Source organism: Toxotes jaculatrix, chromosome 5 (assembly GCF_017976425.1).
Source record: "Toxotes jaculatrix isolate fToxJac2 chromosome 5, fToxJac2.pri, whole genome shotgun sequence".
Classification (NCBI taxonomy): Eukaryota; Metazoa; Chordata; class Actinopteri; family Toxotidae; genus Toxotes; species Toxotes jaculatrix.
The window spans coordinates 21,625,661-21,643,617 of NC_054398.1; the positions used below are offsets into that span (position 1 = coordinate 21,625,661).

Consider the following 17,957-nt stretch of genomic DNA (forward strand, 5'->3'; position numbering starts at 1 on the left):
TGAGAGGGTCACAGGAAGGTTGAGGCTTTTCAATACTGTCGTTCAGCTGAAGGGCCTTGAGTCCTTTACACCCCAACTTGGAGCTTATGAGAAATGACAAGAGCTTAACTCCCTGTGACGTTGAGCATGAGTGTGTCTGAAACATGCTTTCCATGCCGGCCAATAGATGCTTGTCAGCTGTCACTGTCTGCGAGTGATTACCGTGGTTACTCATATCCAACCAGCATGGCACTTACTTGCTGGTGTGGGCCAGCCAAGCCCAGACTGCATTGAGAACATCATGGAATAGCTAATTTGGGGGTCAGAGGTGGTCATATGGATTCTGACAACAGCAGGGAAATGCATTTGATGAGAGCTCAGAGATTAACAGAGATAAAGTGGAGCCGAAGGGGAAAAAAAGGCTGAGGACCACAGTGACACTAAAATAAAATACACACGTTATCATACTGTCCTCAGATTCATTGTTACCAAAGATTTTAACAGAGTGAGACTGTCACAAAATAAAGACACAAATATGGGCTTTGGTGGGTTAGTGATGATAGCAGAGGGGTATATATAACAAATGTTAGGGAACCATAAATGATATTATGTGTTATAAAGCAACAGTTCAACATTTTGGGAAATACACCGTTTTGCTTACTTGCCAATATTTAGATGTGAAGATTGATATCACTTATCAGAAACAATCGGAAAATCGGAAACAACTAGCGGGCTCTGCCTAACAGTAACAAAATCTACCCACAAGCACCTCTGCAGCTCATTAATTCACATATGCAAATTGTCGTTTTTACACTTTGTGTGGATTAACATGGTTAGTGGTGAGCTCTAGAGGTGGGTTTTGTTTCCTTGCACAGGGACAGGCTAGCTGTTTCCCCCAGTTCCAGTCTTTACGGTAAGCTAAGCTGACTGCTGGCTCAAGCTTCATAAATACCCTACAGATATGAGCGCGGTATCAGTCTTCTCATCCAACTCAAAATTTCCCAAATATCTCCAACTGTTCTTTCAAGATTTGCTTATTCCCCACAGAACTTTCTTTTGATGAAACATGAATGTTTGTTTGCCCATCTGGATTGTCCCAAGATTTTGGTATCAATATTAAAGAAATGGACCTGTACCTACCCTCTGGCTTTGTGAACTCTCTGAATGTGGGCAAGGAGATGAAGGTGTGGGACACTGAGTGCGTGGGGTCCAGAACACAGGCAATGTCACCAGGCTGACAGGCCTTTATACAGCGTATGGTGAAGGAGTGTTCAAGTCTTGCCCCTCTAAAAGAGAGAACAAACATACACACCCAAAACAAAAAGAAAACACAAATACACACATGGCCTCTGACCTTTAGGTAATGTCTATATAAAACTTCAGAGTCAACCGCGTTTGGTTTCTAAAGCTCACAAAAGCTCACAATAACAGGGCATCCTTGGGAGTAGCCCACTGCGTAATCAAGAACACAGTGGGACAACTCCAATGGCCGCTACACAAACAATATCTGAACAAGGCCGAATGGATACTGGATATAGCAGTCAACATCAAAAACAATCAAACTCTATGTGGTTTGGAAGAATAATAAACCAGCAATGGCCAAAGCTCTCGCCGAAGCCAAACTTTGTAGCTTGTGGAGACTCGCGCTGCCATTGATGCTTTTCTGATGCACTGTTTCAAGCTGTGTGGGAAATGAATTACTGCACTCACAGAGAATGATCCACAACCTGCTCAGGAAAATATTTGGATTTGCTGAGCATCCCCGGCTTCACATCAGATAATCTCTTGAGGAGGATTTATGGGGCAAGGGAGTGTTCTAAAAGACTCCTAAATTGTGAGCAACATGACTAGACAACTCCCCAGCCTCTCCCCAGGGCAGCTCTCATCCTATTATTTAGGGCTTTGTTTATTCCACAGACTAATCAGTGACAGGTCGGAGGGAATGGAGGGCCTCTGCTGGCTCCTAAAGCTAACGCCACCTGAAGTATCACTATTCACTACCTGTCTGCTACATAAGGCTCTGAGAGAGGTTTGTAAGGCATTAACAACCTCATAAATCAAGAGTTTGTCTTTGAAATGATGAGGAACTTGTGCTCATGAGAGAACTTTTGAAACAAAATAAAAGCTTTGACTTTGACATCCAAGATGTTAAATTCAAGCTTGGTCTTTACAAAGGAGACAAGTCAGTACATGGTTATATTGGGTTATGAAAACAGCCAGGTTGCCATGTATAAGTCCAGTTAATGTGCATGGCAGCCATATAGCCACACTGTGAGTCATGGGCCGTGGATCTCTGGCGCTCCTCAGGGGACCTATAGGCTGCAGCTCAAAGCCCAGGCCCGGCTAGGGTTGCAGGGATCCTTTCATGGAGAGTGAGGAGAGAAGCCCCTGACAAAAAGTCAAGCCACCACTGGGTAGGGGCTTGTAATTAGCAATTAGCGGGTGGGTCCAAGTTTTGCTTTGGCCCAGGCCAAACCCACAAAATGTTCTCCTAGTTTATAATACCACGGCCTGAGCTGCAGAAAGACCCGAGCGGGGCTCTAGAGGACGAGGTGAAAGCACTGCTGGGGTAAAGAGTAAATTTATGAGAAGATAAAGACCCAGAGTAAACTGTCCCCTTACACACAGATGGGCACTTCAAAGCAGGGACAGCAAGTGGAGCTAATTACAGCTCTATGTGTGTATTAAAGCATATATGTATCTGCATCAAATATGCCTTTATGTGTGTGTTTATGTTCATTTGTGCATGTGTGCTTTTGTACATGCAAACATGCTTGTGTGCATGTGTATGCGTGTGTGTGTGCGTGTGCATGCACATATGCACGTCTTCTTCTCCCCATGCTTCACGTGGCCCAGCCCAGGAGAAAAACCCCAATACTTTCAGACCAGAAAGAAAAACAGACTTTTTGGATGAAAGTCCTCTGGTCAAGCGTAGGGCCTTTTATTTTTTTGGTAATTATTATTTATAGTCGGCACATTGATAACGCCCCAACACAAACACTGCAGGGCATCATTCATTCTGTGCGCGGTGATGTTGCTGTACCACAAATTGTTCAGACCACCGGCCAGAGCCCAGAGCCCCATAACTCAATGTCAAAGGGGAGGAAAAAAACCTCCTGTGCGCCACTATGTTCTTATTTTAAGGATATCCCCACTAGGGACCAAGTGCATCCTTACTGGCCTGACAGCTCAGGACAGGAGGAACCTAGGACATCTGAATTTACAGTTATTATAAGCCACAGCCCTCGGGCAGCAGCCTCACAGCATGTCAGACTATTTATACTCTCTCCTGCTGGTGCACATTTCCTTCTCCTTTGCCACTGCATCCCATCGCGTGTCACTTACTCAGCCTTCATTTGGATTATCTCTCTGCTTTGAGGTTTACACCCACAGTATGCAGTGGAAATCTGTGCATTTCACATTAAGCCCAAAATGTAATGGGAGCTAAAGAGATGTCCATAAAAATAACAGACAAAGAAAGATGTATTTGCAGTGCAAGGTAACTGACGTTTGGGAAGTGGAATCAGTGCATTAAAAGGCCCAATCTGACATTTGGCTGGAATTTGGAGAAGTGGAATTACTTTATGGACTTTATAAATAGTGAAATTTGAGGTATATGCACATACAGTACATTACTGAAGAGTCTGACTCATAGATGTGAAAACTGACTTTGGTGTTTCTCAGCCAATGCAAAAGAGAAGCCCGGTTTGCTTCGGCGTCTAAAAACATTACTAATGCAGAAAATCTTTAAAATCTTACAGAAACATTAATAACGAAGAACATTGTGTACAAATTCAAATGTGTACAGACTATTTTTGTTATCAAATGACCCTTTTCTCAATAAGATCAGAGGCTGTACCTTCAACTTTAAATATTTGCATTACTATACGAATCGCTGGATTTCCTCTTCACCAAAGCTGTTGGAATAACAGTAATATGAAACTATGTGAGGAAGCACTTCATGCCTCCATCTGTGATGTGGCCTCACATTCCAGCTGCTCTCTTTGCTGTATTTGATTAAACCCCACAATGTACCATTATCAAGAACTGGATTTGACTTGAACATGTGTTATTTCTATTTCAATTTTAATAGAAAACTGTTCATCCAACACATAAACCATAAAATACTGCAAAACGTCAGACTTTATCATGCAACCATCATCATATTACACTTAGTTGTAGGCAGACTTGGATTGTTACCATTTTAAAAGTTACCCTGACCTAGAACGCCACCTAGCGGCTATCACAATGCCCTACTTCCACAAAGCTACATTCAATTGGGCTTATACCCCTGAATAATGATCCTTAATTCTAGTATTAAAAAGTTGATTATGTGAAATGTGACAGAACTAAATACTGTTCCTTTCTGATTTTGTTAATTGTACTGTTTTTTGGTTTGTTTTTAATTTCCACTCCTAAAAAATATGAGTCATCTTTAACATATGATAAGTGTGAGAAAGAATCATATTTAATTATTATTATTATTAAGTGATGTATAGAAACCAGGCTGGATAATTGATCAGAAAAAAGAAGGCAGCCTTAGACTCCCTTTGTCTGTTAGTTTATAGTAATTTCAAAAATTTTAAACTTGTTTAAAGGATTACAGGAAGTCAGTGTGCCCAGCCAAGAAATGGTCTTACATATTAACCCCCCAAAAAACAAATCTTGTTGTCATTTACATTTTGCTTTTTTTTTTTTTTTGTAGATTAAAAACAAAACAAAAAAAAACAAAAAAACAAAACAAAAAAACAAAAACGAGACACAGCATGTTCATCAGTGAGCTTCAGCGGTGGACCTCTGGACGAAGCCACCCTAGTATTATGCTAATCTAAGTTAGATAGCTGGTGGTAGCTTCATACTTATCTCTTCTGTATATTTTGTACCTCTGTCTAGTATGTTCTGCATCTGCTATGCTACACCATAGCCTAGACTGCAAAACTGTGCTATGCCATCAATATATGTTTGTATGTTCATGTTGATTTCATTTTGTGTTGAGGACACACTTGTGTTTTTCTTCATGGGACAATTCATTTAAAATGACACAACCTTTTTAAGAGTGCAGTAACTTCTGTAACCCTACATAACACTTGTGTTTATTCTAGTAGGGGGTTGTAAGGTACTCTGGGCTCCTCCTGAGTAACAAACACCAGCACTTTTGCCAGGTATGTGCTGATTGTGCCATAGCGTCGTAGCCTTAGCTCCACAGACAGATCAAAGTCATGTGACTTGTTGATAAGCTTTGCCACCGACATCACGCCACCAGTGGGCATCTGATCAATCTTGAAGAAACCATCTTCGTTGCCAGCAGTGATAGCGATCTGGATGTCATCGCCAGGCGCGGAGTGGGAGGGGCCCATGCGGAAGATGTTGGTGAAGACGGGAATGTTGGTGGGGAACGTGAGGTAGTAGTAGGTTATTCTCAGAGGCATGGCCAGGCACTCGACAGAGTCATTGCAAAGCAAGCGTTCACATCGACTGCAAAAAGAGAAGGGAGGGGGCAGGGGCAGGGCAGGACAAGACAGAACAAAACAGGCACAGAGAGAAAGAGAAAGAGAGACCTGGTGTAAATTTCATTTGCCGTGCATGGCATGCAGTGGAAGGAACATCAGTCTCAGCAGCCTAGTGCTAAACAGGCCAGTCATGGTGCCCTCTGTGGAATCATGCAAGAAGTTCTGTCACTGGTGCCTCCAAACAAGGGTGGTCGTACACAGCCTCTCCTGAATCTGTGCCAAAATTGAGGCTGAAAATATATCCATATACATCATTCTAAAACAATTAAACATGCTACAGCCAAATCCTTTCTGAAGTCATTCCAGCACTGAGCATACTGGACATGCAGAGCCTCCAGATCCATATTTCTGAATAAGGGTTGGTTTAAGACCATACTGTGAGGAACACAGACCTTGCTCCGTGTTTGTGTGTGAGGTTTGCTGTTTATGTTTGTGTTATGTATATCTGTCTATTAATTCTCATTTTCATACATCATACACATTAATTCTCAGCACAGACGATACACTCAAAGTTGTATCTGTTCACCAATGTGTGTCCTGTTCACCAAAGTGTGTGGAACAGAGACACAATTCAGACACTTACGTTTCTGCAGAGCGCCGGTAGTTGTTTGGACAGTCGAAAGACAGGCATTTGAATCCTCCTTGTACATTAAAGCAACTCTGATTCACTGTGCATGTGTGGGTTCCCGTCACGCATTCATCAATATCTGGGAGTGAAAAGACAAAAAGTGGATAAATGTGTTTTTGAAACATTCACAAAAAGAACTTGTATAGGACATAAGCCAACAACCATCATGTCCTGTACGGACAGCTTACCCTGGCAGCTGCGCCCGTTGAGTGCCAAGGTATAGCCAGAGATAGGACAGGAACAGTGGAAGCTGCCAGGCGTGTTGTGACAGCGGTAGGAACAAATATGACCCCCAGTCGGCAGGGCACACTCATCTATATCTAGAAAGGTCACAGAGACAAATAAAAACAAGTCAAACATTGTGAAAATTTATCTTTTAACATGTTATCACAGGATGCTTGGAAATCCTGCAGCTGTATGCTAACAGTGTACATATTGACACATAGTATAAGCTAGCTCAAAACCTAGTGCTAATCTCACAGGAATCTGCTGTACTTCACCAAAATACCTGTCAGCACGGATCCATTTTACCTTCACAAGTCATGCCATCGATGTCACTGAGCTGGTATCCCCGGCGACAGTAACACTGGTAGGAGCCATACACGTTGGCACACTCTTGACTGCATGGGTTGCTCTCACATTCATTCAGATCTACAGAGAAGGATGATTACAGAACACTGTGAACTCTGTCCTACAAACAACTGCGCCTCAGCGGTAAGTAGAATAAAAACTACCCTTGCAGAGAGGTGGATTCTCCCTTGGGTGGGATTTTAAAGATTGACAAACTCAAAGGTGTTCAGTGCCTCAGTGCCATAAAAAGTAAAGCACAGACAGTAGTAGGATGAGTAATATCACAACACAATTGTGGGTTCATGTTGAGAACACACAATGTTCCTCTCTCTTTTATGTAACAGGTAACCACACAGTATACCTCTCCTGTCCATGGTGAACTGCCAAAGCTGAGTAAGAAACAGCACAGTATCATTCACACCATTATCATAGCTCTTGATATGAAGCATAATTACAAGATTACAGGTAGGCGAGGTAGATGTAATATTTTGGAACTTGGAAGATGCTTTTAAAGTTGTTTAAAGCAAATTACAAAGGACATATGGAGTGTAAAATGTGGCAATTCTCCCAATATGGATATGGCTTACCGTCACAATTCCTGCCATCACTAGAAAGCTTGAACCCTGTGGTGCAGCTACACTTGTAGGATCCCAGAGTGTTCTCACACTTATGAGCACACAGGCGGCCAGGGTAGTGTCTGCATTCATTAATATCTAAAAGGCAGAGTGAACACATGCCACAGTAAGATGATAACGTTATGACAAAATTCTCTTGTACACATTTTGACAAGTAGCATAACATCAGTAGACAGTGTTTTATTTAAATGCAAATAATGTACTTGGGTTTAGCTGCTTATGTAAGAACATCAGACAAGAGCTGTTCATTTCTTACCCTCACAAAGCCGGGTGATGCTGTTGAAGTTGTAGCCAGGCTCACACTCACAGCGGTAGGAGCCCAACAGATTGATGCAACCATGACCTGCACAGGCCTTTTCAGGGCCCTTGCACTCATCAATGTCTGTGGACAGGAACGTACAGTAAGCAAGAGAGAACACCATGATATGCACCTTAGGCAGGTTAGTATGATGTTTTGTGTCTAGGAGTGGCAAGTTATTCAGCTGTACCAACACAGCGTGTGCCCTCCTCGTTAAGGTGGTATCCTCGACCACAGTTAACAGAGTTCCTCTGGCAGATGTAGGAGCCGACTGTGTTGATACAGACCTGCCCTCTGTTGCATGGACCTGTCTGGCTAACACATTCATTGATATCTGAAAACACAGACACAGGTGACATTGTTAAAAAGATTGCTTTGATTCATCTCACTCAGTGTCATTTCATGTATGATGAGCTAGACTCTTCAAAGAATTACTATGATTTAAATTTAGCAGTCTCCCCCTAAATTTTATCCCAACATGCAACAACATCAGATGTGCTGTTGGCGAATGTGAAAAACCAATCATATGGCAAGGATTGTACTGTAGGTGCGACGTAAAGGCATACAGGGTTGAAGAGCAAATGAAATGGCTGTCTGACGGGACATTTCTATACTGTAATTTTTTATGGTGCAGGCGCTTACCAATGCAGTTGCCCAGGGCATCCTGGATAAAGCCAGCCCCACATTTGACCTTGGGAACACAACGGAATGACCCCTGGGTGTTTTGGCACTCAAACTCTGGGCCACAGTTATGAGTACCAGTCTCACACTCATCAATATCTGGATGAAGAAATCACAGCAGAATTGCCAATGAACACACTGCAAAAATATGACTGAGATGCACATTATCTGTGTTCATAGTGTCTCTTTACCAGTCTCTCCAGACTGGTCAATTTAACTGACCCTTGCAGTTGTTGTTGTCAGTGAGTTCATAGCCAGTTCCACAGCTGACCTCTCTCTGGCACCGATATGAACCCTCTGTGTTGATACAACGCTCTCCTCCCCGACAGTTGCTGGCTCCCAGCAAACACTCGTTTATATCTGGAAGAGGAAAGGAGCTTTCATATCTTCATTCTTCTCAGCAAGGTCCTTGTTGTCTCAAATCCAGCCAAATACATTCCACAAACATTACTGTTATCTGTACCTAATTTCTTTATCACACAAATTTCTCTTTGTGTGTAAAGCATTAACCTTCAAACTGAAGGGTGAGAAGAGTCAAGAAGGCTACCTACCCTCACAGCTCTTTCCATCTGGTTTCAATTTGTAGCCTTTGAAACAGGTGCAAGTGTGATTGCCGACACACTGATGAGCACATTTGCCTGAAAAGGTAAGGCAAACATGCAAATAACTGATCACGTCATTTTTAAACTTTTTTTAAAAAAAATATTTATTTATTATTTATTTTATTATACTATACCTTCACACTGATCAGTTAATATTGAATTTTCTCCATTTTCACTGGTAGCATCCTTGTTTGGTACTGTGTGAGAGAAAAATAAAGCATGGTTATTCATACAGTCACATGTTAACACCTTAAGCATTGAATCATATCATAAAGTGGAGCTTTTTTTTGTCCAAAAAACAAAAAACAACGGTCACTTAAAGAATGATTTTCATGATTGATAATCTGTTGACTTGATTTTTAAAGGGTCAACAAATTGCTAACGCTATAACATCAACCATAGTCACAGAGCCATGATTTTTATGTCAGGACTGTAATTAATAAATTAGACCAACAAAAATCCTGCCTAAAATCATAAATACGTTTCATTTAATTGTAATATTTCCTATTCAAATAGCAGTTTTTATCCCTTGAGTGATATCATTCTTGACCTCCATTGAAAACTAAAGGCAATGAGCACATGTGTCCAACAGAGGGCAGCACAGACTTATGTTTGACACCAGTGGTGCTCTGATTTCTGTTTTCTTTTTTATGTTCATCCTCCAGTATTTTGAGAAATTGTACGTGGTTTGCACAGCTTCTCTGTTACTCTGTTTTTCTATCCTAGCTGTAAAGTTAATTACCTGCTTTGATTTAAAAAAAAATGTTTGAAAAAGCTGCCTACTGCATGATTATTTTTCACCCACGCTCAGGTTGTCCTGCAGATGCTGTCTGGTTATCTCGGGCTCCATCCACACAGCAGGCACGGGACACTAGGCTGCACTGATAGCCCACCGACAGGTTGTGATCACAGGGTAGGCCCTGCTCCTGGGTCGCCTTCCCCAGAAGACAGCAGTCACAGCACATCTACAGAAAATAGAATGCAATGTAATATATTAGATAGCATAGGAACATAGATGGGATGGTTGGTAAAATACTGTAGGTAGAAGAGACAGACTTTTAGATAGACTGACAAATGAGGATGAGGTGATTCAGACAGATAGACACCCAAGCTTTCAGTTAACCAGATGGACAGAAAAGGAGACTGACTGATACGACAGACCAACTGACAGGCTTCAGACAGAAAGACAGACAGACAGACAGACAGACAGACAGGACTAGAAAGGCAATAAGTCAGCAAGAAAGACAGATGGGAAAACAGTACTGAGATGATCATCATCCCCTCTGGCTGAAGTATGCTCAATCAATCATTATAGCAGCCTGGTAATGGCAGCCGGGGAGGGGCATGAGAGGTGCAGAGTGTAGAGAATGGGTGTGCTTGTGTTTCGGTTAGGGCACTGAGGGTATATACATGAACTGTGACAGTCTGTGGTGTATGTGTGTGGTAACAGTAGTGACTGCAAGACTGAATATATGCCACAAGTATTGCAAAGCTTGTAGCTTTTTTAAGTTGTGCACTAGGAGTCGTTAACTGCTACTCTGTCTGTCTGTGTTTATGTGTGGGTACATGCTTGTGTGGCCTTGACACTGTCAAGTTTTCAGAAAACTTTTCAGGACAGTGCAAACAATAGTAGCTGGATAAAATCTAGGGATTGGCATGTTCAAAACTTTGCAAACACAAAGCTATCCAATCCTGAATATAATTAGAAATGGTTTAATCTGCTTCAAGGACCATATCAGCAAAGTTAACTAAATCAAGGCAGGTCAGATGATGATATATTACTTGCGAACCTCAGAATAGTAAATGAAATGCATAAAACTAATTTAAAGTCGGGAAACTTGCATTTAAAGTGTAATCAATATTTTCATAATACAAATCAAATGATTAGGCTATGTGTAAAAAGGGGTTGCTTTTAGTGACAAACCTACAGAGAATTATCACCAGACTCTGCTGTTCATCTCAGTTTTACTGAGCTTTTTAGTGTCTTTCACATCATAGGTTTGGTTTTCCATCCTCCAACTTTGCTGTTTTGCTTTCTTCTGCCACAGCAGGTAGCTGATTTCAGTGAAAAAGCTCTAAAGACGTAGTGTACACTACCTGCTTACCACCAAATTGCAGACAGGCAAAGTCAGTGACTGTCTTGTGAACTACACAGTTAAATATTTCCCACAGGATTAAGAGGAAACAACTAAAAGGAGAGTAAATACTGGACTTACATACTTAATATGACCCCATTAAATGCTAATACTGCTCTGTATCAGCTAAATGTGTGAATGGGGAAATGTTTGCTAAGAAGTTAGTCATATGAACTTAAAAGGTGATTATAAGTGTTTACAATTTGTTTTCACAGCCCCAAGTGGTCAAAAATTTATAATAAAACGACACGTGAGAGGTATCTGTCTACAATTTTTCGTGAGTCTCTCCAAGCTGCCATCGAGGGTTAAAGCTAGAGACCGATTTTCATTTCTTGTTTCATAATATAACAAAGTCCTTTGGTATTGTAAATGTAGCGATGCAATAGACAAATAAAGCTGACTAGCCCATTATTTTATCCAGTTACAGTGAGTGACACAATCTCCTTCTCATCTATATAAATATTTTTGCTTTATTCGCCTTACCTGGTGTATATGTTTACAGGTGCATTTGAAGGCTTTTGCTATCACTGCATAGCCAACGTTAGCATTAGCAGTTGTTTTCTTGCCAAGAGCTTCAGCCATTGTTGCATTTACAAGACAAGAGGTTGGAATGCAACCTCTCTGATGTTCATGCTGAACTCGAAGGTAGAAAGGACACTTCAGTGACTCACTATTGCTAAGGGTTATTACAAGACGGGACAGGCCGGGGCTAGCCGATAAGGATGCTAACTTCAGTAGAAGAAAAGAAGCTACACAAATACAGGCAAAACAGAAGTTCATATTAGCATAGCTTTCCTCTCTTGGCAAGAAAAGGAATGAAGTCTGATGCCAAACTTGCAATGGTTATTCTAGATTGGTAAGTAAACAGCTGTTAATGCTAACGTTGGCTATGTAGTGATAGCTAAAACTTAAGTATGAGTCACTACCTGCCCCTTACAGATGATAGATGAAGATAAGCTGTCCCACTGACAATTACCTCATCCTGTCAAGAAAATGTACAAACTTGTATCCCCTCCTTTCCACATTTTGCCAAACATTTATCTGCCAAGTCTCTTTATTTGTGAAAATAAAGGGGCACAGAGAGGGTTGAGGTTGAGAGGGAATAAAAGCACTGAGAGGCTAAAAAGTGCTTGGATGTGAGCCCGAGGAAGATTCGAGAGTCAGAATTTATAATCTGTCTGACAGCAACAAGCTCCATTCCTCCCTGGAGTGACATGCCTCATCCTGCTCACAGCACACACACACATAGAGATACACATCATCACTCTCACCAATCATTTGCCTCCAATCTGGCAGTCCAGTAGAGTGATATACTGTACATTGAGGAGAGGGAGGTTTTTGGTTCAACACAGAGATTTCATTCCCTTTTTTTGGTTCCTGTTTACTGTATTCTCAGTTAGTAAGACACACACACAAACATTTGCATATTCATGTGTACATCCAGGTACAAACAGACCTTTGTAGTCTTGGTCTCGCAGGTGTTGGTGAATAAAGAATCACAGGCTCCTTGTTTGGCCAAGTTGATACCATTGGTGCACATGTTATCCTCAAGCACTGTTACACAGCACTGCTCCTGCACTACCCTGTCAACAAGAACAAAATGCAAAACACAGGCAGTGCATTTATTCTCAGCTCTATCAATAATCTCCTCAGTGCAATACAACACTGCCTTTAAGTGTAGCCCATTAAAATCAGCCTGAGGCGAGCTCAGAGAGTCAGAGTTGTCACACTAAAAATGCAAGGGTGAGTGGGGTGAGTGAGTCCTGTGTGGATTCAGTGGAAGTTTATTTTGTTTTGCAATGCTGACATCACTGGATTTTAACTGGGTTGAGCAGTCCCTGAGGTCTCTGTCCTGCTGTTTTAGACTTGAGCTAAACCAATATTTTACTCCCAAGATTAACATTTGTCCACCTCCACATGTCCTCACCCACGGTGGGATTGTGGTTTTTTGAAGGCATTACTCTTCTAATGATATCACTAAAACAAACCACTCCCTTAAGACAGGCTTGCTGTGTCCTAACAGAGTGACACTTGCAAGTATACATAGTTTGCTCGGTCCCTGTGACGCAACCAGAGCAGAATCATTCCACTGTTTCCTTATAAATACAAGATAACATATTTTAGATTGGATTTAAAACATTTCTATTATCATAAAGTAAGTAACATGTTGGTACAGAAAGGGAATAAAAGCTAATTGACTTTGAACTCTGAGCTCACTGCAAAGAAGGATCATAAAATGTATATCTCTACAAGGATCAATACAATACTGCATGTTGTAATGTCATTTTTTTAAAATGACAAAGCCATAATTTGGAACAGCCGCAGCCCTTTATTATCAAAATATCTGTTACTTAATATTTTGGTTAGATCAGTTTTCATTGTATTGTCTATCCTTTGCTGTCTGTTAGTGCAGTCCAATCAGTTAAGAGTGGGTGACTGTTTCTGTCTGGCTTGGATCTCTGTCTCACTGCAATTTTACAAGACAGAGAGCAAAAAACGCCACCCCCTCACATCTCCTCTCTCATTTCCAACAAGCCTCTTTATCAACTCTTACCAGAAATCTCTTTCCACATAAACCACTGTGGATCTCAAATTTACGTCAAGGCGCACACCTCCTCTGCAGAACCTTTTAAGGGCACAGTCACACTCCTGTTTTTCTTTTCTCTCCTCTTCTCTCCTCTCTTTTCTTCCGTACTTTTTTTCCTTTGGTGTCTGAAGTAATCGTTTAGATTTCCTGTTATTGCCTCTCTCCATCCTCCCTCTATGTCGCGTTTCACCTCTAAGGTATTTCCTGGGTTTTGAAAGAGCCCCTCTTCTGACCCCCCCCTCACCCCTTTCCACCCCCAAATACACCCTACTCCCCCACAAACCTCTGCCCTTTTCCTCTCTTCCCCTCACACTATAATTTAGACAAATTTGGGATCACTTAGGGTGGCTATGGTAAATGTGTTTGCCATCAGTGTTCACAGCAGCAGATCTCCCTGGCTTATGAGCCCTGAACCTGTGGCAGCACACCTTCTACGGTTACCAGCAGACCTGTTATTATCCCATCACTATTAGTGCTTCCCGCTCACACGTGAAGTGAATAATGTGCTGGGAGATTTATGGGTATAAGGTAAAGCAATCTCATATTAAGCACCTAGAGACATTTCCCCCATACATGGTACAGACTAAATCTCTCTGGGCCAATACTGCAGGAGCTTCTGTTGTGCAGATAGAAAATGAAAGATTGTGACAAAGGGCGCAGTAGTTAATGACTTGTAAATCTGAATAAGCCTCAGGCAAGTCTTTTAACACAGCCCTCTCAGCCTTATGGTGTGTAGATTAGTGATCAGTGAGAGCAAAGTAGCATACTTCACTTACTTACCTGCATGTGGTTGACTCAGAGATGAGAGGAAGGGATGCACAGTCTCCATTATCACTGCCACGCTTCTGGCCATCCTTACAGCAGTCCTCTATCGAGATCTGCTCTGCTCCTTCAGACATTAAAAGCAACACAGGTTAAGTTTTTGCATGCGTGACCAGGTAAAAAAAAAAAAGGTGGTACATTTTTGAACATCCCATTCACTGTCAGGGAATTATCTGATTTACAGCAGCAGTGACTGGTGGATACATGTAAACTGCAGACGCTTAACACACCAACCTGTATCCACATAAGGTGGTTTATACACTCACCTTCAGACTATGGTTTTATACCCTTTGAGCTGCTCCTGATTATCATGAAACGGTATAGTCCTAAGCATTGTCTTATGATGTTAAGCTTTATTTCTTTGACAAACACATTTTCTTTTGGAACAAAAAAAATAAAACATGCTGATTGACACCCTATATTTTTGCTAATTAAGTGAATTACAATGATCAGATTTGGATATCTAACCCAAACAAAAGAGAATCTTGCCAGTGTCCTCGAAGGCAAGTTGCCTAGTGTTCTATGAGACGAAAAAAAAAAGCAAAATTGAAAATGTTTTTGGCAATTTAAGCTGCCTGTAGGCATTTCTTTGCCAAAGACAATAAATGATGGATATGTTGTTGCAGACACAAGAGAGGCTTTTTTTTTTTTTTTTTTACTGGAGCACAACCAACTCTGTGGTGATCTGGCTGTTTATTCATGTGGATTAGAGAGCGTGGAATGCCTCAACTCTGTAAACAATCACCCGATGCAATCACATCAAGTACATTCATTCGCCTGTGGTTTGTGTGATCTGCCAAACGTGAAATAGCTTTGGCAGATCGGCCCCTTGGACTTTTTTTGCCTTCGGCTCACACCAGGATCAGTGCGCCAAATTTTTGTTAACAATAAGTTCTCTGAGAAGAAAAAAAAAAGAATAGAAAACAAACTCACCGTGAAATAAATTTTGTTGATCCACTGTAATAGAATACGAGTTGTTGCTGGTTAGTGACAGAACGTTTTGAATTATTGGGAATAGTGATTGTGAAATGCACTGAACAAATCCATCTGTTTGAGACACAGCGTCTGCCATGACGTCTGGCAGGAGTCAGCAACTTCATATTGTAAGTTAGATTAGGTAGGGAGGACAAGTGTCTGGAGTAGAAGTCCTCAGTTTTACAGACTTGCTGCTTTTGCTCAGAAGGGCAGGAGGAATTTTATTATAACCATTAAATCAAAGATGAGGAACAGGCAGGAACAGACATCATCACAAGTTCTGCACTGATAAACTTCATAACAATGCAACTTAAGCATTGTGATGAAACTCAGTTTCTCAGAATTGCTTGCAGGTTTCTAAACCCAGCTCTGCAGCCCAGAACAAAGTATGAGCAAGATATAACAATGACTAATAGTTTATTACAATTCATATTTGTGTTTTTTCTGAAGAAAGCGAGGCAGGCTACTGGAAATCAAAGCAGAGAATTAAAACATTGAAACTGTTGCTACTAGGATGATTAACCTGACAGAATGGAGTGAATATGGACAGAGGATTTATTACTAGGCAGCCACATTAGCTGACTCACTACTGACTTCTGGAAGTCTGGCACATCCCTAAATCCCCTGGCCAATAAACCTTGTAGCAGCTGGATGAAATGAGATGGCATTTTAAAAGCGTTTCACATGGGCCTACCAAGTAGACCCTCTCGGAGTTTCTCTCTGTCTGTGAATGTTAAAGACCTCTATCTACAAGGTAATACCAGGATGTTCCAATGAGACTATAACAAAATACTTTGCTGGCAAAAAGCTGATGATATAAATTTGTTCTGCATGCCATTAATGCCTCATATAAAGGTGTTAACGACCAACTGTCAAATAGAGCAGTTTTCCCAACTCTGCGAGTTTTTTTTTTTTTTTTTTTTTTGACCATTACCAGTAATTGACATCCCCTTTCCAAAACACCCAATTTGTATTTAAAACCTGGAAAGGCATCCAAGGAGCACCTTTCCAGACTCCACAAAATAACTAATCCCAGAATCTTTCTTTCCAGGGGCACAGTAAGTATATTTTAAATGACAGGAATAGTTGGTCGCATACTCAAACTGCTCCCAGTGATCTGTTGTGGAGATTTCTCCCCACAGTAGGTCTCTGCTGATAACTAACTCTAACCCACTAAGCATCACACAGTCATTCCAACGCCACCACTGTCTGCTACTTTGCAAACCTAAATTGAAAGACCAGAAGTTCTTTAAAATTGTGTGGTTCTGTTTTATCAAAAGAAGCAAACCAGACACAGCCGTCCTCCAGCGCAGACACAGTTTGCCACAGTTCTGTGTCTATGTGAGGCATTGTCTGTCTGGAGAGGGCTGATTTCCATCTTGGATGAAGGTACTGGTTGTGAGGGCCATTCTGTCTTGGCAGAGCAGAGCTTGCCTGTGTCTAGACTCCTCATGTAAACAAGGCTTAATGAGCCCAAACAGAGTAGTTGGCCAGTCGTCACAATAGAAGCGTGCATCTCTTTCATAGGCTTTTATTTGGGGGTCTCTGACAGTTTTTGTGGTATAAAAAGGCTGTTACTCAAGAGGTAGATGATTTTTTTACTTCTAGCTTTTGTCTATCTATCTGTCTATCTATCTATCTATCTATCTATCTATCTATGTCATGTTTCGGTCATGTAACAGGTCCAGCTGGCTGAATTTTACTCCAGACTGACCTGTGACACAACCCCCTACAATGAAGGCAGCTTAGAAAGAAGTGGCCCCGCTGACTGTGAAAATTGCCCCATGTGTGACCAGGGGACCACGAGCATTTGGGTATGCCTCATCCTACACCTTGGTGACCCTGCTGTGGGCGCTCAAGTATAAATCACACCCATCTGTCTAGACCATCACGTCCTGGTGAGACACTGGTCGTTCCGACATAGCATCACAGCACACCAAGGTACTTTGCCTTTGGCCTGCAGGGCAGGAAGTACAGCCACCGGGGCAGTGGGAACTTTCTCTCACAACTTATTTGAAACTGCAGTTTAAAACTCTTCATTTGATGTGACATCTTTTCTTTCATGACTTTGTAAATCGAGTTGATTCTATGGTATGCCATACATGCCACGCAAAGAATGAAAGAGGGAGTTAAAGAGTTTACTTTTTGATACAACATTTTCATGTTACATAAAAAAGTAGTATCTGAGTATCTGGATTTTGTCAGACACAATGCAGTGTGCACAGAGTTCATAGGTTTAAGAAACCACATACACTTAATATCATTACCTACGATGTAAGTTGTAAATGAATAAAGTCATCCCTCTTAATCACTAATTGTGATTTAAAACATATATGCAATGAAATCATAGGAATTTGAAACTCTTCTTCATTTCAGTACAGACCTGCAACACTTTGAAGCACCCAACTTTGTAAAGTGAGCTTTCATCTCATGTCTCAACTAGTCCTATGACAAATTCATCAGCTTTCCGTGTCTCTTATCAGTTTGATTCTTACTGTACATACCTTTACAAACCCACGCAGAAATATCTTGCAG

General features: G+C 41.3%; 1 protein-coding gene across 2 annotated transcripts in view; it reads right to left on the minus strand.

The window, feature by feature from the left end:
- fbln1 (fibulin 1) overlaps positions 1–17,957 on the minus strand; it is a 28,889-nt gene that overhangs the window by 10,579 nt on the left and 353 nt on the right. Inside the window, exons 2-15 of one of the 2 annotated variants that reach the window (XM_041038303.1) lie at positions 14,406–14,514; positions 12,495–12,621; positions 9,709–9,868; positions 9,038–9,100; positions 8,853–8,939; positions 8,524–8,661; positions 8,263–8,400; positions 7,811–7,954; positions 7,579–7,704; positions 7,275–7,400; positions 6,649–6,768; positions 6,306–6,437; positions 6,073–6,196; positions 1,120–1,265 (exon numbers count right to left, since the gene is read on the minus strand). In XM_041038303.1, coding sequence (XP_040894237.1) covers positions 1,120–1,265; positions 6,073–6,196; positions 6,306–6,437; positions 6,649–6,768; positions 7,275–7,400; positions 7,579–7,704; positions 7,811–7,954; positions 8,263–8,400; positions 8,524–8,661; positions 8,853–8,939; positions 9,038–9,100; positions 9,709–9,868; positions 12,495–12,621; positions 14,406–14,514 — 1,740 coding nt within the window. Of the gene's footprint in view, positions 1–1,119; positions 1,266–4,048; positions 5,455–6,072; positions 6,197–6,305; positions 6,438–6,648; positions 6,769–7,274; positions 7,401–7,578; positions 7,705–7,810; positions 7,955–8,262; positions 8,401–8,523; positions 8,662–8,852; positions 8,940–9,037; positions 9,101–9,708; positions 9,869–12,494; positions 12,622–14,405; positions 14,515–17,957 lie in introns of those variants that run through there. The other variant, XM_041038304.1, reaches the window with a different exon arrangement.